Source organism: Lonchura striata, chromosome 2, assembly GCF_046129695.1.
Source record: "Lonchura striata isolate bLonStr1 chromosome 2, bLonStr1.mat, whole genome shotgun sequence".
NCBI classification, from domain to species: Eukaryota; Metazoa; Chordata; class Aves; order Passeriformes; family Estrildidae; genus Lonchura; species Lonchura striata.
The window spans coordinates 36,565,401-36,591,944 of NC_134604.1; the positions used below are offsets into that span (position 1 = coordinate 36,565,401).

The 26,544-nt window shown below is 44.9% G+C and overlaps 1 protein-coding gene across 1 annotated transcript; it reads right to left on the bottom strand.

Annotated features, from left to right (window-relative positions):
• Nucleotides 1-20,241: 20,241 nt before the first annotated feature.
• FZD4 (frizzled class receptor 4) lies at nucleotides 20,242-26,229 on the bottom strand. The gene is made up of 2 exons (XM_021544960.2): nucleotides 25,969-26,229; nucleotides 20,242-24,803 (listed from the first exon to the last, which is right to left on the bottom strand). The coding sequence occupies exons 1-2, from the start codon at nucleotides 26,227-26,229 to the stop codon at nucleotides 23,475-23,477; spliced, it is 1,590 nt and encodes a 529-aa protein (XP_021400635.2). The 3' UTR covers nucleotides 20,242-23,474.
• Between the last annotated feature and the right edge of the window lie 315 nt (nucleotides 26,230-26,544).

Genomic DNA, 26,544 nt, shown 5'->3' on the forward strand with positions numbered 1-26,544 from the left:
CCATGGCTTTCCCAGTCCTGGAGATATTAATGCCTTTCTTGCATTAGTTACTTTTAATTTCCTTAAATACTGGGAGCAGTGTTGAAGTCTGGGGTGCAGAAGGGGTCATGCAGTACCAGGCCCTGTGCTGGTTAGAGGGCAGCACAAATGCAAACAATAAATAGGACAAACTTAGGAAGTGAATTTAAATGTGTATTTTGTTCAGGATGAAAATATTCTCATGGGAACCACTGCATCAGCTGCTTCCAGCCTGACAGGGAAACATAATTTGGATGGGAACAGGTGGAATTCTTCCCAGTGTGTGACTCATTTTTTCTCTGGCTTCCCTTACAGCTTCGTAGAGATCCTAATGCAACACACACTATTCTTTTTAGTTCTTTGTTTTGCTCGAAACCTAATCAAATGGGCAACAGGCAAGATGACTAAGCTGATGAACAGAACTGTATTTTTCAAGGTTGTTGATTTTGGCTGGAAATCTTTGCTCTAATAAAATACAGATGGATAACTTGGGCTGCAGATAACCTTTTGTCTTCCAGAAAAAAAAAAAAAAGATTATTTTACACTTCTATTGATCATGAGTACTCTTCCTAAAGATGGGGAGAAGGACCAAGTAAAAACCATATTATTCAGTCACTCTTGAGTAGTCAAAATTTGATAAAATCTTTGAAATCAGATTACAGTCTGAGTTCATGAAACATCAGGAATGTCTGATTTTTCATTTTATGTGAATTACAGGCCCTGGTGAGGCAAACAAATCCTGCTGGATAAATATATTAAATAAGATTACATTTATCATTCTCCTTTCAATTGTCCACCACTGGTCCCCTAATATTGTTTATGCCACTACACGGAATCTGGGAATAGTATAGATGCTACAGCACAGTACAGATGAAATTTAATGAAAAATATCCAACACACCAAGACATTCTGACTGCTAGGGCCAGGAGTCTCTCCTCTGTTGACTAGCTTGGGGTTAGCCCTGCTAGAAGCTTGTTTCTTTATTGATTTTTCGTATGTGGGTTTTTTCTCCCAGGAAAGATAAGCAAACAACATCCTGTACTCAAGTATTTTTGAGACAAACAGAAGGGGGAGATTGGCACCATGAAGCTTCTTATGCTTGTGGCTTCTGCATCTCTCTCCTGCTGGCTGCCCCTGAAATGTGATAGAGCAAAAGCCCTGAACCTTCCTATTAAATGAATTCTCTCTAAAGTGTGAAGTGGCAGATGAATGGTGAAAGCTCAGAGGGCTACAATGTGAGGTTTTTGCATTAAGTGGAGCAGGAGGAGCAGGAAGCATTGGTAACTAACACGCCCCATACTGAACTCTCCAAGAGCAGAAATCATCTTCCCACAAGGAAGAATTTCTCATCTGAGGTTTTTGTCATCTGCTGTACAGTGCCTTGAGGCTGTTGTGCCTGTCAAGGTTTCCCTCTGCTTCCAAAGGTGGTGATGCATCAATGCAACACTTCATAGGCTGCCAGGTGCTTTTGAAGGCTGTCCCAAATTTACATGTGGAATAGCTCAGGAATAGTCCAGTCCATCTGATGGGTGATGTACATGGCACCTGGGCAGCAGATGGGGAAATTGTGGGTGAATTGTGCTTACAGCTGGCCCCACATCTGTCACAAAGTGTAGCACGGATCCTCAGAGATAATAAGAATTGGAATGTCCAGCTCATTCCTATATAAAACATATGGATTATGAGCTTTATTTAAAATTCAGTAGAAGAAAGGTTTTTCCAACTTATAAAAATGTTCACAGTTTCAGCAACCTCCGGATGAAACCAACACCTTCAAAGGTATGACAGGGATAAATAAAAGCAGCTTCCATGGAAAGCCTTGAATTCCCTGGGTCTTCTATTGTGCATGTGGGAAGCTTTTCTACTTTATCTGAAAAACACATTGGTAAAATATGTATTTATGTTTATACGTTTGTATTTATAAAAAATAAGTCTCCTTCTCAACACAGCTGAATTTGCAGTTGTGGGATGCTGATACCTAAACCCAGGACTGTTTTGGCAAAGAATCTGTGTCATCTGTGGATACAAACATTTTTGCTCAACATTTTTTTTTCAGAATAAGTGCATAAACCAGACAAATCTTTAGTGAAATTCTCATGAAATTGTCAGAGATTAATTTTTTTCCCCATGTTCTTCTGTTTTAACAGCTTTTCTCCAACAGGGTTGGCTTCTTCTAAAGGTGGAAAGACAGAAAAACTGTTTACCATGCTGAGTGCTCCTTGCTTTTCTCTCACACAAGGATATTATAAAAGCTGGCATTGAAGGGGTTTGCTCTGAGACAGTGCATCTTCAGCTGGGTTATTTGGTCCTTGTGTCTATAATACAACTTTCTCAGGGGCATTGTGGAAAATCCCACAGATAAGCAGGAAATATGGCTAAATTAATAAAAAACATAGTTATAAAAGTTAATAAAAACCCTGTCAAAGGCTCCTATTTCACATTTCTGTGACACCAGTTGTCTAGCACTGCAGCCTGAACTGCCAGGAAAGAGGCTTTTTCTCCAGTCTTGTCTATGGTCATGGTTGCCACAGAGCAGCTCTGTCCTTCAGATTATAGAAAGATTAGCCACAAGTGTTGTGGTGTAGTGCAAAACCTCTGCTGTTGCCTGCCTTCTTCTCACCTGACTCTATCCTTCAGCTCTGACTTTGAATAGCTCATTAAATAGATCTTCTCATTTGAGAAGCTCCCAAGAAAGACACACATCCAAAGCCTTGAGGTCTTATTCCTTTGGCAAAGCTTGTCTCATCCCAGCAGTCCTAGCAATGCAAGCTGAGCATGATCTGCCCAGCTGCTTTTCTCTCACAATCAATAAATGTTCAAATATTAATTCTAATTCTCATTCTCACAGGGAATCAGGCCAATCCACATATTGTCAGGCTGTGAAGCAGACTCTCCAGAAAATTGCACCCTCATACCAAGCAGTTCTAGACAAACACGACACAATTTCAGCTTTGAAAGATGCTCATAGACCACATGTTGAAGGCAATTTTTCTTTTCATACATTGTGGGCATTATTAGACGCTTCATTTTAATTTTTCTGCTTTTGAGATTGTGGGTGGATGTTGGTAGTGGCAATTAGTGTCTGATATTTTGTTATTCTGGTATGTTTGCTTTTGTGGTAGGTGGATCAGAGTGAGTTGCATTTTACAGAGTTGTTTGCTGCAGAATTCAGGGGTATAAATGGGATTGAGGGAAAGGGTATGCCAGTCTCTTCTGATGAAATAACTCTGTTATGTAAGAGTACCATGAACTGGAAATGTGTATTTCAGGACTCCTAGATGACTTTGGGATTTACAATCATAATTAACATCTATCTGCAATGGTTGGGCTGGTCCTTTAGAGTTATCTTTGAAGATTTTTTTCGCAAAGACAACCTGTGCAATTCCCCTGGTATGGTTTTTCCATCTACAGAAACTGAAATCTCTTAGTTGATGAAACATTGGCAAGGCTTGGCAGATGGTTGGGCATCCTCTGGGCATGAAACAATATTCTGCTTGGCTTTCAGTGTGACTGGAAGCTATGGAGATATGGAAGCTTGCATTTCATAGGCTTTATTTCCAGCAGATATATTTTGCAGCAAATATTGCAATGTTTTAACTTGGTAGTGAAAAATTTAGAGTCAGCATCCCAACTATATTCCCATCCTATAAATTCTGATGAACTAAAATGGCTTTTTAGTTAATAATCTCCCATCAGAGATAAAACTAACATCTGAACTTTGTAATGAAAAATGATAGGGAGATCATCAGAATAATCAATAAACTTGGGGCTAGGGCACTTTCCTCAGACTGGATAGAATGACCTGAATGTCAGCTCTCTTAAAAAACAAAAACAAAAACAAAAAAAACCAAACAAACAAACAAAAAACCCCCACAAATAAAAGTCTGACTTTGGGACAGTTGAAGCTTACAAGATTCTCTTCATGTCCCAGATAAATGGTTGCATACAATCTGTTGTTCTGAGTTAATTATCAATCAGTTTTGACTGGTGGTCCCATGCAGAAGTTGAGTAGCAGTTCATAAAAAATTCAAGAGATTTTTGGGATTTGATAGCAGACATGTAAAAAAAGTTCATACCAGCATGTTTTTCCAGTCTTCAGATTATAACAATGATTATAACTGGGTAATTTCTGAATTGTTTGAGTTCTGTCTCTATGTGCTGCATAAATGAATAAATAAATAAATAAATAAATAAAACTTTTTAAAAGTTTGTTTTACTCATGGATAGGATTTTGCAGACTGCAAATAGCACAGGGACTAGAGATCAGCAATAATAAAAACTCATTAAGGGTCTGGCTGCCCACACTGGAGTACAACTCCCTGAGGAGAGCTTGAGCATGTATTTGTATGTTGTATTTTTCATTGTGTTTTCTTAATGTGAGGACCAGCTGCCTTTTAATGGCATAACAAATTCCTAAAGATGTCATGCTATCCTGGTTAAGTTACATTGTCATAATATTAATAAACACAGTCTGCATGTAAAATACATTTCTTCCCAAAGGTTTAGTTGAGTTTTCTTGTAGACAGGTATGTTTAGCATCATCAGTAGGTAGACACACTTCTGCTTTTTAAATAATTTCCTAAAGCTTTGTCTCACATAAATAAGTAAAATGGACTGTATGACTCATAAATGAAAAGAAACACATGTATATTTATATAGCAAAGTTCAACAGATTTCAATTTTAACTGTCAAGTACTTGATATAGAAAGCAGCCCTACCCCTGAAGGCTTCCTGCTGCAAGTTTAATTGCAGACTTCTGACAATTTGTTCCCTTAGTGGAGTACAGCAAGTTCTGTTCATTTCCCCTATCACTTTAACGCTGACTTCTGTGCATTTCCCATGTGAAGTCATCCAAACAGATTCGCAAACTCTCTTGTTTTAACACAAAGATAGCACCCTGGGATCCTGGCTCCTACATGAAAGAAACACCCATTAGTGCTTTCCAAATCAGAGAAGCTTGCTATGCTCCCTATCAGATCACTGACACATTTGGTGGTTCTAGCTGAGACCTCATCAGGTTCTTTACAAGCAGAAAAAGAAAGACAGCCTGTCAGATAAAAAGGTGGTGGAAAGGAGGAATGATGCTCAGAGGTGCAGTGAGATTAAATGACTGGTTGATGGTAGCCCCTCACCAGGACTGTGAATAACACCCAAATTGGAGTTCCATTCAGCAATAAAAGCAGCAAACCTCTTGCAGTCAACCAAAACTTAGCAAAATGTCATAAATGTAAACACAATTATTAAAGTTGCATGCATCCTGTGCTTACATTGTGAAGTGACAGCCTGCACTCTTCTTGTGTTCCCCAGTTTCTGTCCTTGTATGCCAAATCACAGTGGACCATAGCAGTTAGCCCATTTAGTGATTCTTGAGTGAAAACAAAAATCATGAAGTTGTCATCAGAAATGATGTATGCAATTAGAAGACAGAAAATCTGCTAGGCTGCTTGAAGGCTTATGTCAGGATGCAGCCCACTGTGTGCTCCCCATGCTGACTTCAGTTTTCTGAACATGGTCTGATAATTGAGTGAGCTCAGGAACTCCCTCTGAAGTGACAGGAGGATGGAACCAGTGATACACAGGTGTGTCAAGCTCATCTGCTATTGTCATCATGATTCCTATGGTGCCAAGTCTGTCTGATGTTGGACAATGGAGGCTAAATTCACCCATGATGTAACTCTGCCACTGGAGGGATTAGTCCCTCCTAAATCTTTTTCAGAGCATTGGATGTGGTGCAGCTGATGTGTTAATGACTCCTGACATGTGCTGCAGGACTGTTTTTGCAGAGCAGCTCACAGGGAATCTCTCATACAGCTCAGTTGCTATTAATTTACATTACTGGAGGTGGTGTGCATTTCCCACATGGCATCTTGAAAACAGATCCCCCCAAAAAGCTTTACTAATGAAGCAGATCACAATGGGAAGCAGCTGATCCACACAGCCTCCCAGTGAGGGTAATCCCATCTCCAACACTGGAAAAGTAAACAGAGGGGCTGGCTGAATGTGGGCATGTGGATGGTGCTAAAAGAGAGCAGGAGACCTGCAGGCTGCTTGGTAGCAAGGAAGAGAAAGCTTCAGGAATGGAGTAAACGAGCTGCCTCCTTCCTCATGGACACAGCCTAGCTGTATAAAATCTCCAGCATAACCTGTATAAACCTCATATAGAAATGCTGAATTTATGATCTGGGTGGAAATTACAGTGTGTAAAGCATTTGCCACTTTTCCTTTTGTGGAGAAGCAGAGTACTGTGGTTTAACTCCAGCCAGCAGCTCAGCCCTACATGGTTGCTTGCTCATCCTCCCCTGGTGGGATGGGGAAGAGAACTGGAAGAGTAAAAGTAAGAAAACTCATGAGTTGAGATAAAGATAGTTTAATAGGCAAAGAAAAAGAAAAACAATAACTCATTGACCACTTCCCATGGGCAGGCAGGTGTTCAGCCATTCCCAGGACAGCAAGGCTCCATCACATGTGACTTGGGAAGAAAAATGTCTAAACTCTGAATGTCCCAGACTTTCCCTTTCTCCCCCAGCTTTATCTGCTGAACGTGGCCTCATATGGTCTGTGTTATCCCTTTGGTCAGTCAGGGTCAGCTGTCTTGGCTGTGTTCCCTCCCAGCTCCTTGTGCACCCCCAGTCCTCTTGCTGGTGGGGTGGGTGAGGAATAGAAAAGGCTTTGGCTCTGTGTAAATCCTGCTGAACAGTAGCTAAAACATCCCTGAATTATCAACACTGTTTGCAGCTCAAATCCAAAACATATCCTCATAGCTAGAAAAAACTATCCCAGCCCAAACCAGGACACAATGCTTAAACATGAACTGGGGAAGCCTGTTTTTGGAAATACAGCACAGGAAGGGAAAGTGTTTAAGACTTAATAACACCACCGCAGGACAGCGTGAAACTTGTGACCAGAAGCACCTGCTACAACACCCATTCATCTCGTCAAAGAAATACTAATCTTCTGGGACCATGCACACAGACCACACTGGGACATCTGGGGAATGTAGACCCTGTTTACGGGATGGTTTGCCTTGTGAATACAATTTCTCAAGTCAATCTGAAAAGTCAGTCCTGCACCTTCAATTCCTTCCCCTCACTGCGCTGCGCTGAGCCAGGCCGTGGCTCCGGTGACATCCTACCTTCTCCCACCTTGGAGAGGTCCTGCGTGGAGGCAGGGCAGAGCCAGGCACGGGCTCGGACTGCCCCGCGGGGTTTGTGTCGGTGCTGGGCGGTTCCCGCAGCTGCCCGGAGCGCGGCATCCCGGCTGCTCGCGGGGCTGCGGGGCGGGGCGGCTTCCGCGGGCCGGCCGTGACACCTAGCGGCGACAGCCCGGCCCGGCCCGCGGACACCCCGTCACCAAAGGGCACCCGCTTTCTACAGCAGCACCAGTGGCAGCACCAGAACACGTTTTCTAAGGAACTCCGCATATTTAAGGAAGTTTTGCTCTGCTCAGGGTCTCTGCCAGCCTTTTGAGGAATCCTGTTTTGCCAGTGTCACCCTCCTGATTCACACTCCAGCAGCGTCCGTGAGCCAGCCCCCCTGCAGCAGGTGTGTGGCAACCACACAGAAACCCTTCTGCACACCTTGCAACCAGTTCATATGATGAACAGAAAAAACCAAGGGACTTAGACACAGCAGTGCTGGGAAGTGAAACACTAAACTTCTAGTTTGCAGGCATCCAGAGCGAGTTCCGAACCCCTGTTTTAGGTCAAACGCTGTGGTTATCCCAAGTGATCGTGGAATCATAGAATGCTTTGGGTTGAGAGGGGTCCTAAAGATCATATAGTTCCAGTCCCCTTTTCATGGGCAGGGACCATTTCCACTAGACCATGTTGCTTCCAACCTCATCCAGCCTGGCCTGGAACACCTTCAGGGATGGGGAATCCACAGCTTCTCTGGGCAGCCTGTGCCAGTGTCTCGCTACAGTCTGAGTAAAGAACATCTTCCTAATATCTTATCTAAATCTCTCCTCTTTATTTTGACAGCTGGATGAAGAGCTGCACATGAGCCAAGTGAGAGACAGGACATTCTCTCTAGGTCCATTTGTGCTTCTTACCATAGATCTGTTTGGGTCACAGCAACCCCAGGCAGTGCTACCGGCTTGGGGAAGAATGGCTGGAAAGCTGCCCAGGGTAAAAGGATCTGGGAGTGCTGGTCAACAGCAGCTGAACCTGAGCCAGTGTGTGCTCAGGTGGCCAAGAAGGCCAGTGGCATCCTGGCCTGGATCAGCAATGGTGTGGCCAGCAGGACCAGGGCAGTGATTGTCCCCTGTACTGGGCACTGGTGAGGTCACACCTCCAATCCTGTGTTCAGTTCTGGCCCCTCACTGCAAGAAGGACATTGAGGGGCTGGAGCATGTCCAGAGAAGGACAACAGAGCTGGGGAAGGGTCTGGAGCACAAAACTGATGAGTGCTTGCTGAGGGAACTGGGGGTGTTTAGTCTGGAGAAAAGGAGGGAGAGGGGGGACCTTATCACTGTCTCCAGCCACCTGAAAGGAGGCAGCAGCCGGGTGAAGGTCAGTCCCTTCTCCCAGGTAACAAGTGATAGGACAAGTGGAATTGATCTCAGTGGATATGAGGGAAAATATCTTCACTGCAAGAGTTTAAAGCACTGGAAAAAGCTACTCATGGAAGTTGTGGAATCATCATTCCTGGAGTTATTTTAAAAGTGCAAATGTGGTGGCTAGAGCAATGGTTTAAATGACCTGGCAGTGCTGATTTAATGGTTGGGCCTGATGATCTTTAAGGTCTTTTCCAAATTGAATGATTCTAAGATTCTATGATTCTGCATGGGGCACAGTCCCAAAACTGCTTGCCACTGTTCCATCCACACAAACTACTGCCCACTTTGCACTTCCATGTAAAGTGTAAAATGCAAATTCAACGTTTATATCCAGAACTTTTCCAAAGCAGCCTACTGTACTGAAAGTGAGAAGTGAATGATGATGGAAAAAAGGGCAAGGAGATCTACATGAGATACCAGAAAATCTGGAAGTCTAAACCAGAGCAGAACTGTGGGTGAGCTGTGCATGCCTCGAGGGATACTCAGCACTCTGCAAGTGCGGGGTAAATAATTTACAGCCAATGGCAGTATGATGAAGGTGCTGCAGGGGGAAAGAGACCAGTTAAACCATGGGGAATGATTGACTACAGGTGGAGGTCACAAATCTTTGCAAATATACAGTAGAGTTAATGTTGTGAAAGATTTACAAGGCCTGAGTAGGCACAGGAAGAGGGCTAGGGGTGGCAAATTTTGAACCAGTATAAAAATTGACAGCCATGTGTTGGCAGGAGATGAGCAAGCCTGGCAGATCCTCAATAGCAAAGAAGAGAAGGGAGTGACACCTTTGGAAGCCCCAGCTGGGAAGGTCTATGGAAGTCTTCATGTGACAGGTTGTCACAGGCTTGAATAACTTGTAAAGCATCTCCTTTTGTGTCTCTCTGTAGAGTGGCCCTGCTAAGGAAGTGCCTCAGAACCTTCTCCCAAAGGACCCAGAAATTGCATAATGCAACATAGTTTAAAAGTATGAGAGCAAAAGGGATTAAAAAGAGCTTGGGAACAAACTTTCAGAGGGGCACTGTGAAAGTGGCAGCAAATGGAAGAAAAGGCTGAGGCTAAATAAGCTGAGGCACAATTCACACTGAGAGCAAAATGAGACGGTTGTGAGCACAGCAGCTTGTCGAAGTGCACCATGTGCAGCTGACAGATCAGAGCCCTTATCAAAGGCCCCTTATCTGCCCAGAGCCAAGGCAGGGGGTGCATTTGTACTGCTGGAACAGAACAGGTAGAGGAAGATGTGCCAAGCCCCCCATCAGGTGGTCCCATCTGTCAGGGGAGTGGACGCAGGTTTTAGAGCCGAGCACAATTTTGCCTTTGAGTGACCAGTAGCCGAGTGAGCTCCTGTGTGCCTTGGGTGGGGAATTAGCAGCATGAATCTACAAAATGCTCAGTCCTTTGAGTTAAACCAGGAGAAAATCATACCAAAACTACCCTGAATCAAGAGAAGTCAGAAACACCTGTTCTTCAAATAACATTTTCTTTTAGCAATGTTGGGAGGAATAAAAACTTCCCTTAATAGTTTTTGTGATAATTTTTAGGACTTAGAAGTGTCCTTTCCAAATGGGAACTTACACCTAAATATTTTTACTTCTAAGCAAGGGGTGTCTGGAGCTGAATGCCAAGAATACAGAAAATAGAGAGGATGAGAGGATGGCATCGATGACTGGTCCCTCTCTGCTTGCAGAATTTATTTGCATACCCTGAAACCAGGTGAAATTCCAAGCATTCTTACTTTATTGGACAAATTCTTTCCTCCTTCCAAGTGTTCAGGCCTGTGCCTTGGAATAAGGCTGTCCTTTCACTCCTGAGGGGCAACCTTTTCAGTTGTTTCAACAGAAAAGCTTCCTACACAATCCATCAAACAGAACATTTACAGCATTTAATAAAAGTCTGAGCACCCTAGGACTTGGAGAAATGCACCTCTTGGTCTCCTCTATAGAGGGGACAGGATAAGGTTGCTGTGTTCCTGCTGGTAGAACAACACTTCTCATGCACAGCTAAACTGACAGCAGAATAGGTTCAGTAATGTAAAGGTAAAAGAATCATGATGGATGCTAACTGGAACATAAGCTTTGATCCTGTTTTCAGTTTTCAGATCCTGACAGATTTTTAAGATATGATTCAGGCTACTGTTGACAGCAGACTTGTGTTCCTATGCTTACTCTTGCAGGCATGGCAGAGGTTACACGTGTGATTGACACAGTCTGTGTCCACCAAATGAAAGGGACTGCTCAGGAATTAAAAGCTCCTCTAGAATTTGCAGCTCTTGCACTCTGATTTGGTTATCATGCTGTCTATCAGCTGGGTGGAAGGAAGATTGACCTGAAAATAAGGAGAAGTCCTGTGTTCATGACTGGGAAATTCAGTTTTCAAGGTGGAAATGGAAGATTTCGCCTACTATCAGAGCTGCAGACTTGTCTTTGGCAGCTGTTACAGACTCACAGAATAGTTGAGGTTGGAAGAAATCTCTGGATGTCATCTCATCCTACCCCTCTTCCCAAGTAGGGCCACCTATAACCAGTTACCCAGGACCATGTCCCACTGGATTTTGACTATCTCCAAGTATGAAGAGTCCACAGCTCCTATGGGCAATCTCGTCTACTATTTGGTCACTGGTTTTGTTTGGAGCAAGAAAAAAGGGGAAAAAAAAATATTTCCTGATATTCAAGTCACACTTCCAGTATCTCAGTTTATGTCCTGGACCTCTGCTCCTGGAAGTGGGCAGCATTGGAAAGAACCTGAGTCCATCCAGGTTCTCTTTGCATCTTCCCTCCAGGTATTTATCTACAGTGATGAGATTCCCACTGAGCCTTCTCGTCTCTGGGCTGAGCAATCCCAGCACATCCAGCCTTTCCTTAAAGGAGAGGTGCTCCAGTTTTTTGCATCCCCTTTGTGGTTTTTTTCCCATTCCCAGTGCAGGGACATACTGGAGAGAGGCCAGTGGTGGTTGATGGCATGGGACTGCCCTGGATCTGCTGTTGAATGGCGAGCAAAGATTTACAGGGTTCTTTTCTGCAGACTGGTGTTCCCAGACAGGGAAAAAGAATCACTCTTTTCCCTTGCATTGTAAGTTCTTCGATGAATGAGCGATAGCAGCTTAGTGGGCAGTGAGGTCTGTCAGGCCCACATGCTGGTTTCTCACGTCTCAGTCAGTTTTTTTCACCTTTCTGTCAAATAAAAATAACATATTTCCCAGGGACTTTGAGTCTGGTGATGTGGGAAGAACCACCTGTTTAAGAACCACCAGGGAAGCTTTCCTGCTAATTTGTCAAAGGCAGAATTTCAATCTTTCTTTGTGGGAAAAGGACCCCTGAGAACCAAGTTCTTGCTGGGGGGCTTAACATGTGGCAAAAGTTACAGGAGCATTCAGGAAAGTATGGTGGTTTATTATTAATGAATGTAGCAGTTCACTGAGAGCCCTGCTAAGGTCAGAGATATTTTTTGTCTCTTACTCCAAGGGAGTGATATCAGGGCTTACAGAGAAATAAAGCTTTCCCTGTCTCTGAGACATGTCTGGTGGAAAGATCCATCTCAGACTGGGCAGGCTGGTGTTATTTAGCTGTGTAGGGTACACCAGCTCGGCAACCCAGGTTGGAAGGCTTTTGCTGCTTTGGGATACCCTTCTCCATCCACGGGGAGGTGGCCCAGCAGGCAGAAACCCTGTGTGATGGACCTGTGTGTGGGCTATGCCTGGCAGGACCATGCAGTAGCATGGGGAGAGAGTGGTGCTGCCACAGCAGGAGCATCCTCAATCCCATGAACAGCTCCCTGTCACCAGCTGGGCCTGAGAAGCACACTCACATCACATTCTGGGAGACTCCAACCCACAGCCTTCCCTAAGCAGTGAACAGGGCAAATTTGGGCCCCACAAAGGAGCTCAGAGCCTCCTACTTAATTTAGTGGGAGAAGTAGAACTATCCTATTTTTCTCAACAAAAGAAGTGGGGAATAGGAAGGGCTGAGCTTCATGGGAAATGTCTAGAACACCCCAAGTCTGGGAAGTATTCTGCTGGTCTTCAGGATCTAAAAATGGTTTTTCAGGCCTCGCTGTTGGAAAAGACATTTTGTTTAGAAACAGCACCTAAAGTCCAGTGCTGGCACTGGTGGGACATTGGTGGGGGATCAGCCATTTGTTTGTGCTGTGGTGTGACATCCCTGTGTGCTGGCAGACCTCAGGCAGTGTTGCTCAGCCATAGTTCCTGCTGGAGCAAAAGCAAGCAGGTCCCTATCCCTGAAGAATGAGATTCCACTACAGCTTTTGCAGTTAGAGGTTTGGTGTCTTTGAAGAGGATATGGCAATTCTGCACAAGGTTATCATTAGGAGAACTTTAAATTAAAAACACAAATATACATACATACATATATATACACACACACACATACATATGCACCCTGCACTTGCTGCTTACCAACTTATTGTGCCTGTCCTCAGAAACAGAGGATTCAATTTCCAGCTATTTCTCACGATACACCAAGAAGGTATTCCCTGTACTATCTTAACTTCATAATCACTGGGCAAAAAAACAAATGCAAAGAAGATTTCATGCCATATGTAAAGTTAACACTAAAAATAACATACATACAAAACGTACAGATGCCAGATGCTGGATATCTGGAACATTCTGCTTATTTAAACAAATAAACGTGATATTTCATTGCTGAGTCCAGTGCACGCTTTCTTAAAATTTCTTTTTATCAACTCCAAAATCTGTTATGAATGTTTCATGCATATTTCCAGTGACACACTAACTGTTGTTTGAATAAACAAAGTGCATTTTCCTTCGTCCCTGCCTGTTCCATTGACTTTGTCTGGAATGCCAATGAGGAACTTTTATTTGCAAAAACTAGTCACAGGAAGATAGCAATGTGAATTCTGTCCAGCAGTGTTTGCACAAGCACCGGCAACCGAACTAACATGAATACTCTTGGGAATTTGTTTCTGCAAGGTTAATGTCAGAAATGATTTATCGAGGCCTTCCTCCTGCTTGCCAGTCTGGCATCCATCAAGTGAGTAAACACACCCCTCCCTCCATGATTTCAGAGTGCTCTGAGACTGATCACTGAGCAAACACTTCATTTCAGAGTCAATACTTCGGGAATAATCAATCAAATTGTATTTATTGATATAAAATTTAGGTTGATATACTTTGAATCACAAGTCAAATTCAGATGATTTTGAAGTGAAATTGAAGAGAAATAATTTTTTTCCTGCTGATGCACTAAAGTTGGTCAGCAAAGTTGTTGAGATAGTTGATATGGCTAAAGCTATATTCACATTATGTAGAATAATTAAAAAAATAAGCCAACCAGTTTGTTTTTTTTTGTGAAATGACAGAAATTAATATTTTTGTCCTCATGTGTTCCCATTTCAAGAAGAAATAGGATTTGCATGATGTTGCCACACACTTGTGCTATGCAAATACCCCTTCCAATGTTTTCATCATTAAATGTTGATCCTGAAAGGAAGGTCTCCCCCCTCCCTCCCTTCCTCCCTCTCCTTCCTCTCCTTCCTCCCTTTCCTTCCTCCCTTTCCTCTCTTTCCTGTCCTCTCTTTCCTCTCTTTTCTTTAGGAAATGTACTCAGAAAGGGATTCTTCCTTTCCAACATAAGTGATAACTATAAAAATCTGGATTCACAGGGTCGTACTGAATTGCCGGCAGAGATCCCAGAACCAAGGTAGCCCTCAGAGAATTTAATTTATACATTCTAGTCACAGCCAAAACCATTTCCTGTCACTCTCAGAAGATTTTAGTAGTTTAAAGTATCAAAGAGGAACCCAAGATAGAGGCTTGAAACTGGCAATACCTCTACATCAGTATCAGATTAAGATGCAATTCTAATTTTGCCCTGTTCAAATGCCAGCTTTAAGTGTTCTTGTTAATGTGAGAACATTAGAACATTAAGCCATAAAGAAATGGATAATGGTGTTAGGCTTATAGTTGGACTTGATGATCTTAAGGATCTCTTCTAAATGATTTCATGATTCTCTGATGAGCTGAGCACAGACATTCACTTGGCAAATGGCTGCATTCATTGAAAGTCTTTAAGTCTTTTGCTATTGTTTTTTTTTTTTGCTCTGCTGGCAGCTATTGACCCTTCAGCTCTGCCAAGACCTGGGTGCAGCCCCATGTGCTTTGTGCAGTGGTTCCCAGGTTAGTTTAAACATCCTGGTGGTGTCGCGTGCTGTCCCTTTGCTGGCTGTGCTGTGGGAGTGCTGAGCAGCCATGGCTGGGACAGACATCTGCCCACACTGGGCCACTTTGGGGCTCTCCTTCTATGCTGTTCTTTCTTCTCTCTGGTTTCTCCCTCCTGCTCTGCCCTGTGGGGCTCAGGCCCAATTTTCTTTCCAACCCTTGAGAAAGGAGATTCTAAGGGCTGCCTCTGAGCATGTCTGTTTAGTTTAAAAAACATTCTTAAAAAATTAGATTAATACATCTAGAGAACCTAGATGGAAAAAGGATTTTTGCAGTAATTTTTAAAAAAAGGCAAATTCTTTACTTCCCCTTGTGGAACAACTCTTGCTCCTTCCTTATAGGTGCGAGGTGATGTGCCAATGGGTGCAATAGGGAATGGGATGTGAAGTGCCAGGTTTCATTTTTGCTGTGAATCTATTCATATGGAGATTCTTCTCCTGCTTACCCTGCACTGTGTGCCTCTTTGGACCAACAGATTCTCAGACTTCTTAGTGTTTCTTCCATCCCCTGGAGGCTAGTTATGTTCTTCTACACATCATTTAAACACCTCCAGGGATAGGGACTCCACTAACACCCTGGGAAGCTTCTTCCAGGGCTTGACAATGAGGAAATCAACAATTTTTTCCTAATAAACAATCAAAACCTCCTCAGGTGCAATTTAAGGCAACTTCATCTTGTCTCACCACTTATGCCCCAATATCCATGGCAGCTGCTGAATCCTGCTCTCTCTCTTAGCTCGCCATGGCCAATCCCTCTGCTCAGTAGCAGATTTGGAAAGGGACTGCAAACTCCTGATGGGAGCCCAGGTTGAGGGAGGGAGCCACAGGGCTGCAAACAGCAGCTACTGGAAAGGCCACCCAAAAGAAGAGGACTGAGCTAGTGGCTGTGTCTGTCAGACTTAACTTTTCACAGCCAAAATAAGCAAAAAGCATGTGATATTCTGAGAAGACGGGGAAGAAGGGATGAAGCCCCGTGCAGTGTCCCGGTGCACCCCGAAGGTGGCAGGGCTGTGGCAGAAACAGACGCTGCTCTCCAGAGGGAAGGACTTCTGAGAGCTCACAAAAGTGAAACCCAGCTCATCCCATGACAAAACGATGGTGCTGGCTTTGCTGTCGCTGACGGGGTGAATTGCTGGTGTTTCAGAATAAGGCCTGCCCCTTTCCCTGCTTTAGTTATAAAAGCATTCTCTGGGGAGGTATGGATGGCTCCTCATTTCTTTTGGCTCTGCTCAGGCCACAGCTGTAGCAACATGATTGTTTTGTGAGTGGAATGGTATTATTTTTTGTCATAACTTTCATACGCTAGGGCCTCTTCAGCTGAATTTTTCAGTGTAATATATATATATATATATTCTTTCCTGCTCTGAGAAGCCTCTTCCCCATCTCCAGGCCTCTCCTGCAGCCCTCCTTTCCATATGTGCAGTTGTACTGTGGGTCTCTTGCGTGTGACTCTGCACATGCCTTATGCTTTCTTCCTGGGGCTGACAGCCCTTCCCACCACTGCCAAATGGCAGCAGAAAGAAGCAGGCTGACAGCCCACGTTGGAGGCTTTCTTTTCTGCTGTGATCCCCACAGGTCTTTTTCTTATAAACATAACTAGTGTGAGGCCAAAGAAGTGATTGTGTTAAGTCCTTCAAATAAACTTTTTTGGACTTCATGTGCTGCTGGCTTCTGCCAAGAGCAGCTTTCCTCATCACAGCAGGGGACAGATGTCCCATTGGCCTTTTTGCCATGCTACTTTACCAGGTCTGGTTTTTATCTCCAGGAGCACTGTTATCAACCCTCCTGTAACCATGCCAGCCTTGAGCTTAGGGCTGAACAATAACAGATTAATGGAATCATAGAATCATTGAATGGTTTGAGTTGGAGTGATCTTGAAGACCATCTAGTTCCAACCCCCTACTATGGGCAGGGAAACCTTCCACTAACCCAGGTTGGTCCAAGACCCATCCAGCCTGGCCTTTTACACTACCAGGGATGGGGCATCTACAGCTCCTCTGGGCAACTTGTTCCAGAGCCTCACCACCCACCATGATAAAGAATTTCTTCCTAATACCTAATCTAATATCTTTCAATTTATTAAAGAGAGGGTGAGCTTTTGATTTTCTTAGCTGACACACTTGGTGCAAACCACAGTGTATAGCCTGGAGCTGGCACGACATGCTGCTGGACAAAGCCTTCACCATCAGTAGCTGATGTACCTGCCAGCTTTTTGACACGAGTGGAGGGCAGGGATGGGAGAGACTTCGAGCAGCTGGGACCAGGGTGCAGCTGCCACTAGATGTCAGCCATTCCTTGCTGCAAGGTAGAAGACGTTCAAATGCAAGAAAAATCCCTGAAAAACCAAATTTCTGCTTTTCCGTGGCACTCTGCTTATCATCCCTTACCAAGTGCTTGAGTGAGAGTGCCTCTGAGCTGATTTGGAAGAAAACACTTCATCCATTAAAACATTTACTGTCAGGCTGTTTCTCTGCGTGGTAATATTTTAAAATTTAATATTGTAGAAGCAGAAGCAGTCTGCTGAATGACTTGCATCTATTTTGCAGGACGGATGTTTTTCCCTTCCTTGGAGTAAGCTCAGGAAATGAAAGAACCAGACAGGAAACTAGCTAAACGCTGATGGAAATATAAGATGAAGATATTTATATTACCAGTGTATTGACAAACCATGGGCAATTGTTTGGGTTTTCTGTTTTGGTTATGTTTAATGTTTTAAACCTTTGATTTTAAAATGGACAATATTTAAGTAAAGTATCCATTTTCTGAGCCCTCCAAGTGGATCTAATTAATAAGTACTTTCCCTTCTGGAAGGAAAAAATCAAAGTTACAAATTACAGTAAACTTGCCAGTGCAGTAATATTTGCCTTTGGCATTTTACCTGTTTTCTCTGGTGTTGTACCTAACATCTGGCACACAAGATGTCCTTACTCCCAAAAAAAACCTGGGAAAACAAGTTTCTCAATGATACCTTAGTGTGTGGGTCTTCATTTGCTGCTGCTCCCCTCTAAGCTACCTTTGTGCTCTTCTAGCCCCTTGGTGACTGTTTGGTAGGCTGTTCCCAGAGCATAAAACAAAACATCTGGTTGCTAACAACACAAAGCTGTTACAACAGCTGGGGTCTGCCAGGATGTGCAGGACCTCTGTCAGAAATAATTTCCCAGCTGCAGGAAATAGTAAGTGATACGGGATCTATTGCACCAGCTCAGCATCAGCTGAGAGCTGGCTGACCTGCACCCATCCTCTCACCCGTTCCTCCTGGTGAGATGCAGCAGGATGGCACAACCCTGCTCCAGCCAGGACATGCTCTGCCTCATTTCTGTTGCAGCCAGTGTTGGCTTTGCAAGCACGCAGAGATGCTTTGCTGTGTACACAAGCTAGACCAGAGTCTGGCAGTCTGGTTAAGCCATCCTAGACTGAGAGAAGCTGCACACTCCTGGCCTACATTATAAGCCAATTAGTCCAAGCATGCTGAAAAGGGCACTATGGAGCATCAGCAACACAGCTGCTGTGGGGCTGTGGAATGGGGCATTCACCTATAGGTGAGCAGTTCACATCTGCACTCGGTCATCCCAGTTAAAGAATTAGGGAGTCACCAACAGCCCTACTGAAGGCTTTGCTGTTTTAGTTGAGGCTAGGGAAGCTGGAAGTGCTCAGGCAGTTGTCACTTTGCTCTCTCCTGTTCCTACAGTCTTGCAGGTCGACACAGCTCTGGCCTGATGGGGAAGATGGTGCAAGAGGGCTTGGGAAGCAGCTTCTCAGGATGATGCCTGCATCATACCACAAGTAGTTATACTGGCAAAGTGAAGGAGGAACTGAAACGTGACACCTTTATGGGAATGAGTGGCTGAGGATGGAGGAGGTGTGGTGGAAGCCACCACTCAAGCCAGGGACTTGGTGATACCATATACCAGCTGAGGCTGCTCCTGATTGCTGGCAGCACAACTCTGGCTTCCTTCTCTATAAACTCCCTACCATTTGCTTTCTTTAAAGACAAAAAAAAAAAAAAAACCAAACCAAAAAAAAACCAAAACCAACCAAGTAAAAAACACCAAGCCTAAATATCAAAACAACCACAAAAAGTCCTAATAAATATTAATTTTTTGTGAGCATTGCATACAGATACATACTTCCCTCAACAGGTTAACCTGAGTGGACTTATCATCTCTGTGGTTTGGGGAGCTTGCTCACCATTCAGAGCCACTCCAGCAATCCACTGTCGCTTCATGGGTGATGTTCTGAGACACCTGATGTGAGGGATCTGAGTGGAGGCAAGCACCCACGAGAGAGATCTTGAGCAGCCAACATCATCTTGAATGCCACACCTGAGGTTTTCATGTGGTAGGAACAAGAGTGAGATCCTGCTCCTTCCCCCAGAAACTCTTTTATGTTTATTACAGTTAACAGTAGCTTTATTAAAGACTCATTAGGATAAGTTTGAGAGATTGTGTTAATCACCAGCCTGAGAACATTACAGTGATGAGCTGCCAAAGGCATGAGCAAATCACTTATAATTACCAGTTTTAGATGCTGCTCTTCAAAACTTGATTAGCTACAGATACACAGGTGATAGTTGCTACTCTTTTTTACACCACACCCCCACTATTATCCACTCTAGTCTGATTTAGGTTCTTATTAGAATAACATTCTGCTAATTAAATAATCTCACACACAGACTGTTTCATGATGGAGACAATTAAGTGGATTTAAATAATTAATATTGCATACTGTTCTATCAGTGTCAAAAGAAACTGGCAAGGGATGCACATAAAAAGCAACTCCTTGCTGTCCCAATACATCACAATGGTGAACAAAGTTGACAAACAGAAATGAAAAGTAGAGCATTAATAAGCCTAAGTTTTTAAAAAAACATTGCTAGAAAATGTAGACATTCAATTGAATCTCTCCTCAGAAGGGTTGAAATCACTGAAATCACCCATAGGAATAAACTGATTTCAAGCAGGTTACTAAGATTAGGATTTTCCCCTTCCAAAAGCCACTATTAGTTCCCATACACTGCCCTCCTCCAGCATACGCTCTGGATCTGAACACTCATGCTTTGGATGCATATATTCCATAGCACATAGAAGAGAAAGAGCCTTACAGGAGGTGCTGCTCTTCATCAGAGCCCCATCACAGCAGTGCTAGAGCAGTAGAGGGCTGTGTTTCTGCCTTGCCTTCCAGCTGGCCTTTGAGGATATACTCCCACAACACCAAAGCTCCAGCTGCAGCCCCAGCCAGCACCCAGGACCTGTGTGGTCTTTGAAAGGGCTTCTGTCCACCCCATAAGCAGAAACATGAACATACTTTCACTTTTTCCCAACAATGTCTTGTTCTCAGTTATTAGACCAAACCTTGCTGGATTAACCCATTCAAAGCGACCTCTCACCACAGCATGAGCATTTCAGTCCTTCTTCCTTCAGGGGAAAAAAGCACTTGCAACAATGCTGAAGCCTATTTAAAAAACAAACTCACCGAAAATGTGAAGGCTGCCATGAATTCTTTCATTATCCACAGAGGTTAAAGTTTTATTTTGATATAAAAAATTAAATAGCAAAGTTGTTTTGGTTTTTTTACAGTGATAAATTAGAAATTTACAGTACATACATTGAAGTAGATATATTTTCTGTACACCACAAAATAATCAGTGTCTATTTCCTTAACAGTCAGAGAAAGGCGCTAACTTGTCTGTTTAATGTAAGAGTTAAGCTTGTACCTCTCTGGCAGCCGCTTCTGAAACCTGCAGTGCCAAGAGCACACGCTGAGGGGGAGACAGGAGCAGGCACTGCGCAACCGAAGGAAACGCCTGCAAAGTTTCTGCTTGTATAACCACAGCAACTGCACTTCCGAGACAGGATTAGTCACACCAGTTATGGCTTTCAGCTCGTAACAATGTTGAAATGAGAGAACTTAAGAGTTGCTGATACCCGCTCTTCGCAAGCGCCAGTTTTTAGGCTGTCTGCTGCGTCTTCCCACTTACACAGCCCTGACATGGAGCCAGGTGAATGCATGGAGGTGAATCCATCAATGGAATGGTTTCATCTATGCAGCCACTAATTTCACTTTGGGTCAGTACAGTGTTCCCCCAACTGCTGGAGAAAGATGTGACCTCAGGAACAGCAGCTTGTGCCTCCCCCCAGCCCACCTCTTTCCCACAGCATTTGAATCCCTCACATGCTTTAATGGAATATCCCTCCAGGTCCCTCCGAGGGCTACACAGTGCCATCCTCATCCAGCTCACTGTGTCTCACGTCACCAGGGGCATCCCTCTGTCAGCAGTTCACAGGGTTACAGGCAAAGATGCAAGGATTTCATAAAAAGGCACTATTTAACATTCACTTCTGTGTACATAACAAGGTTAAAAATGCCATTTATTGAATCAATTTGCTCAAACATGGTCTTATTGGCGAGGAGAGTTATCCAAAGCCTTTCAGAGTTAAACACCTTGAGTGAACATGACACCTTGGCACGGCCAAATACTAGGTTACAAAAAAGGGTCATATTGCATCCTTGCTCCTTGGAAGCCAACATACAGCTGCTGACTTTACATTCCTCACTGCGGCAGCAGAAAGACTGCATGATGGAGAAGCTCAGCCATCTGAAGATCTCACATTTGCAAAACTCCTTCTCCACAAAGGAATAACCAGATCCAAACACAACATTAACAGTGAGAGACTTTATGGAGAGGGTGAAAAGACCCAGCTGGAATGTGGTGCTGGCCAAGACAGTGCTTGTGTGTCTTGAACAGAATGTGTCAAGTTGTCACTTGTTCTGCTGGAGAGGGAGCCCAACCGCAAAGACTGCCATTAGGGCTTGTTTGGGGTCTGGATTTTGTTTGTAAAAGAAAAAAAAAGTTCTCTAGCACATGTTTCGACACTGACATTGAAACAATACATGCTTCTGGGATGGATTAGTGCTCACTTCCAGAGCTGGAGTGAACTGTGGTTTGGGAAGCACATGGGCACCTGTGTGGAAAGCAAGTATTTAATAAAGCAGCATCTGTTCTCAGCTGCCCTGGAAGATCATGGGAGTTGGGGCTCCAGGGGGATGCTTTGCAGCTGATCAAGTTCCACACAAACAAAAGCAGCAAAAGCTTGGGACGCGTAGATAAAATCAAATGTGTTTCAAAGGGATAGAGCATCATAACAGTGTTTTTTAAGTGCTTCTAGGATATTTGTATTTGCATCACCTTCCTTACAAGACCCTGACATGACATTCAGCTCCCCACAAGCACAAGCCAGTTCCTCCTCAAATAAAAGAATAAGAAATGCAATGGTTTCTTTCAAACATTATTCACCAAGAAGTTGAATTTCTTGGATCCCTTTACAAAAACGGGAAAGGTCTTTGTTGCTCCTGAGGATTGAATGCCTGCTCGCATTCTGTGTGTAAATATACATTAAAAAACTGTCTCCATAGCTGTCAGTGAGCACTTGAAGCATCGTTGTGAGGCAGTCAGCTGTACTGCAATGTCATGGGCTGAGAATGTTCTTTTAATTGCAACTGACACATAATTATACAACTGATCTGTGTGAACATGAGGTTGCCAAGGAACTTAACATTTCGCTTCTCCCCAGACTGGCGTCTACAGAGGAGATACCATCACACTGAATTAAGACTTAATTGATTCATGCAATGAGTCTCCAGAGAGAATCAAGTAAGTTTGCTTGGAGAAACATGGCATTGTTTGAAGGTACCTTCAACTAACTTTCGTCTTTCCTGGAGGATGGAACACTATACAGTTAAGACTTTTTTTAAAAGCTAATAAATGCAGAAGAATCAAGTGGTCTGCTAGAAATAGCAGGAGCACCTGAAAGGGCAGGAATGAAGGTGGATGGATAATGATACTATATGCAGAAGACCATATACAGTTTTCCACTTTGAGCCGATTCCTCTGCTTCTGAGGATGACCTTAAGTAAAGCTTTTAGATTTTATAAATATTGATAAAACCACAGAATAACTGAGGTGGGAAGAAACACAGGGAGGTTCAATTTCCCACAAGGCAGAATCAACTCTCCATTCAACTAAGTTACAAGTGGCAAAAAGAATGAGTCAAAATTATTATTAGGCCATTAGATGACTGAAAAGTCATCCTCACTAATACCTCACAAAATCTTACTCATCACGGGTAAGACCTGGAAAGTCCATTTACTATGTGTTGCAGGACATGATCCCTGACTGAACTGTACAGTGTATTGGAACACCAAAATTCTCCAGGGCATAAAGACAGAATCCTCATCAAGCACTTCTTTCTCAATGCTTAACTTGGAAAGAAGACATCTGACTGAGGTCCTGCTCCGTCTTCTGGTAACTTGGTAACTGGACCCTAATTAAGCCCAGAATTTGGCCCTGGACTGCCTTTCCTCCATCAGCTGTAAGGATGAAAGGAGAACATCGTCCCACAGCTATGGGCTACAGCACCTCCATTTCTAAAGAATTCAAGATGTAAAAAAGGAAGATAACATGTTTGGCTATTTCACAGCTTTTAAAGCCTCCCTGGGCTCTCCTATTTTGGGCAGCATGGTTTATGGCTATCGTATCTGCAGCATGATCTTTTTGCTGTTTATTCTTTAAGGCTTTTTTTTTTTCCTCCCATTCCCAGAGACAGGTTGTGTAACCATCTCCCTACTCTATTCCCAACATTTACACAGCAATGCTTGCACATGATCAGTCCTTCACAGGAGAGCAGTCAGACCAGCAGGATGCTGTCCTTTTCTCATACCACGGTCTCGTTCCCTTTCCCAGGTTTCACCCAACCGTCTGCTCTCTTCTCCCGTTTCACTTTCCCTGAGTTCACCAGTCTGTTGGAGCACTTCTGCCATGTGTGCAGAGTTTTGGCTGACCAGATCCACATACCTGATGTAATACCCACCAGAAGGGACATGAAAATTTTGAGCATCTCCACTGCCATATTGGAATCATCTGCTGAATAGCGGAAAATGGCCCAGTTGGAGATTTCGTAGAAGTAACAGGCAATAACACACGTTGCTGGGACGGTGTACAACACTGAAAAGACCCCAATTTTGACCATCAGTCTTTCCAGTTTGTCAGTTTTAGTTCCATCTTTCTGGAGATTAGATCTGATTTTAAATAAGGCCACGAGTCCTGCTGCAATGAATAAAGTCCCAATGACCAGGTAGGTAAAAAGTGGAGCAACAACAAAGCCTGTCAGCGCATCCAGGTTCTGGTTCCCAACATAGCAGAGGCCGGTGAGCTCGTCTGCATCTACAAGTCTCATAATCAAAATGACAATGGTCTTCACCGCCGGGATGGCCCAAGCTGCAATGTGGAAATAGGAGCTGTGCATTTCGATTGCTTCGTGGCCCCACTTGAGTCCCGCAGCCAGAAACCACGTCAGTGTCAGAATAACCCACCAGATGGAGCTAGCCATCCCGAAAAAGTACATCAGCAAGAAAATTATCGCACATCCTGTGTTCTTAAGACCTTCTTGGATAAGAACAGGTTCTGCTGCCTCTTCAAAATCACAGGATATCCTTTCCCGGCCCACAGTTAGCCTCACAATATAAGCAATGCTATAAATATTGTAGCACATGCTTAAAAATATGATTGGCCGCTCTGGGTAGGAAAATCTGGATGAATCAATCAGGAAGGTCAGGACTGTGAAAGCAGTTGAGATGAAGCAAAGACTGGCCCATATGGCCATCCAGATATCTGTGAATTCCTTAGCTGACCTGCTGTACAGACCAGCATCGTAGCCACATTTCAGGACACAGCTCAAGCTTCTCTTCACCCAAATGTACTGATCTGAGTTAGATCCCATGCCGTGGCACTCTTCTCCAGGCTGCAAGGAGGTCTTGCTGTGAAGGGGAACCTCTTCGTCTCCTGGGCCCTCCATGCACATGTGGTTGTGATCATTCTGGGGTGGGAATTTGCTGCAGTTTAGGCTGTCTGGCCAGACAAACCCAAATTCTTTTAAAACAGGTTCACATCTTCTTTTGACAGAGAGGCACATGCCTCCACAGGGACCTATGGGGATGTTAATCTTCTCTGTGCACATTGGCACATAAACTGAACACAGGAAGAACTGGAAGAGAGAAACAGAAATCATAAGTGTGTTGGGGGAAAATGAAACAGGTTGAAATATAACAAGTTTTCTTTTTTTTCCTTTTTAGCAGTAATATTTGGTCCTTTGCCTTAAAAAAAAAACAGGAAGCAGCATAAAACAAATAAACCAAGAACAATAAAAACAAAAGAGAGAAAAAAAAATAGAATGTTGTCTTCTTTCAGTTCAAATGTGGTCCAAAGCCAAAGTCTGAAAATTTTACTCCCCTAGATTAGCTCCATGTAAACTTAGCCCATCAGTTCCAATGAAGTGAGTGGGATTTAGCCGGATTTAAACCTCGAGGGTACAATTTAAGAAAGCAGAAAACCAAATTAAAGGTGTTTATACAAATACATGTATTTGTTCTGAGCATTGCCTGGATATTTCAGTTAAGAAACAAACAGGAAGAAAAAAGCATTTATTAAAACAGTTTGGTTCACGATCCTCCCAAAAGAAGTTTTTCTTTTACAATAAGTTCACGTATGCATTTGAGACAGTAATAAAGTATTGTAGTTTTCTCGTCTTTTGAATAATAGCAATTCGACGACGCGACACCGTGAGAGGAATTGCGTGCTGACTCGGGAACTCTGCCCCGAGAAACAAGCCGGGTTTTGTTTGAGGAAATCCATGCCCGTGGGGAGGACAGGGAGCCTGCCATTCGCCTGGGAAAGAAACTTTCGCCGCGAAGCTCCCGGCGGGGTCCCGAGCTGCCCCAGCTCCCCGCGGCCAGCTCCGCTCGTTCCGCATGGGATCGGGCGCGGCACCTGGGGCACGGCCGGGACGGAGGGCAGCGGCCGGGAAAGCTCCGGGAGCCGCCGCAGCCTCCGCGAGCGGGCGGGCGGCGGGTACCGCGCTGCGGCGGCGCTCCCGGCCGCGGGCAGCCGGGACACCGCCGGGACACCGCCGGGACACCGCCGGGACACCGCCGGGACACCGAACCTCCGCCCAACACGAGCCGCGCTCTCTTTCCAGCCAGCCAGGAGCAACACTGCGAGGCGGCGCGACTTTCGGGTTGGGTTAGTACGGAGCCGAGGGGATGGGGATGAGGATGGGGTGCTGCGGGACAGCAGCCGGCCCGCCCTGGCCCTCCCGTGTGTCGTTCCCACCTCGCCCAGGCACCCAGGTCGCCCCCGGAGCCCCGACGCACCTGGAGCTGGCTGGAGCAGCCGTACTGGATGAGGGGGGTGAAGGTGGTGAGTTGCAGCTCCGCGTCCGCCTGCAGCTCGTGCCCCACCAGGTTGGGCATCTTGGTGACATTGTAGCCCAGGTTCTGGCACATGGCGATGCGGATGGCGTCGCAGCGCCGCTCCTCCTCGTCGCCGAAGCCCCTGGCCCCGGCGAGCAGCCCGGCCAGCAGCACGGCCAGCAGCCGGGCGCGGCCGGCCGCCCCCCCGCCGCCCCCCGCCATGGCCCGCAGCGGCCCCGGCCCCGGCCGCGCCGTGCCGCACGGGCCGGCTCCAACGGGGCGGGCCGGGGGCGGCTCCGCTATTAAACAGCCCCGCCGAGAAACGGCCCAGGGGAGGGACGCGCCTCCCGGCCCGGCCTCCCGACGCCACCGCCCCGCCGCGGGAGCCCGCCCCGCGCAGAGCGGCGCCCCGCAGCGCCTCCCGCACCGCACGGCGCGGCACGGCACGGCGCGGCGCGGCACGGCACGGCGCGGGGTCCTGCCTGCCCCTCCGCCTGGCACCGGGAGTTCCCCTCCGCTCCCGCTCCCCGGAGAGCC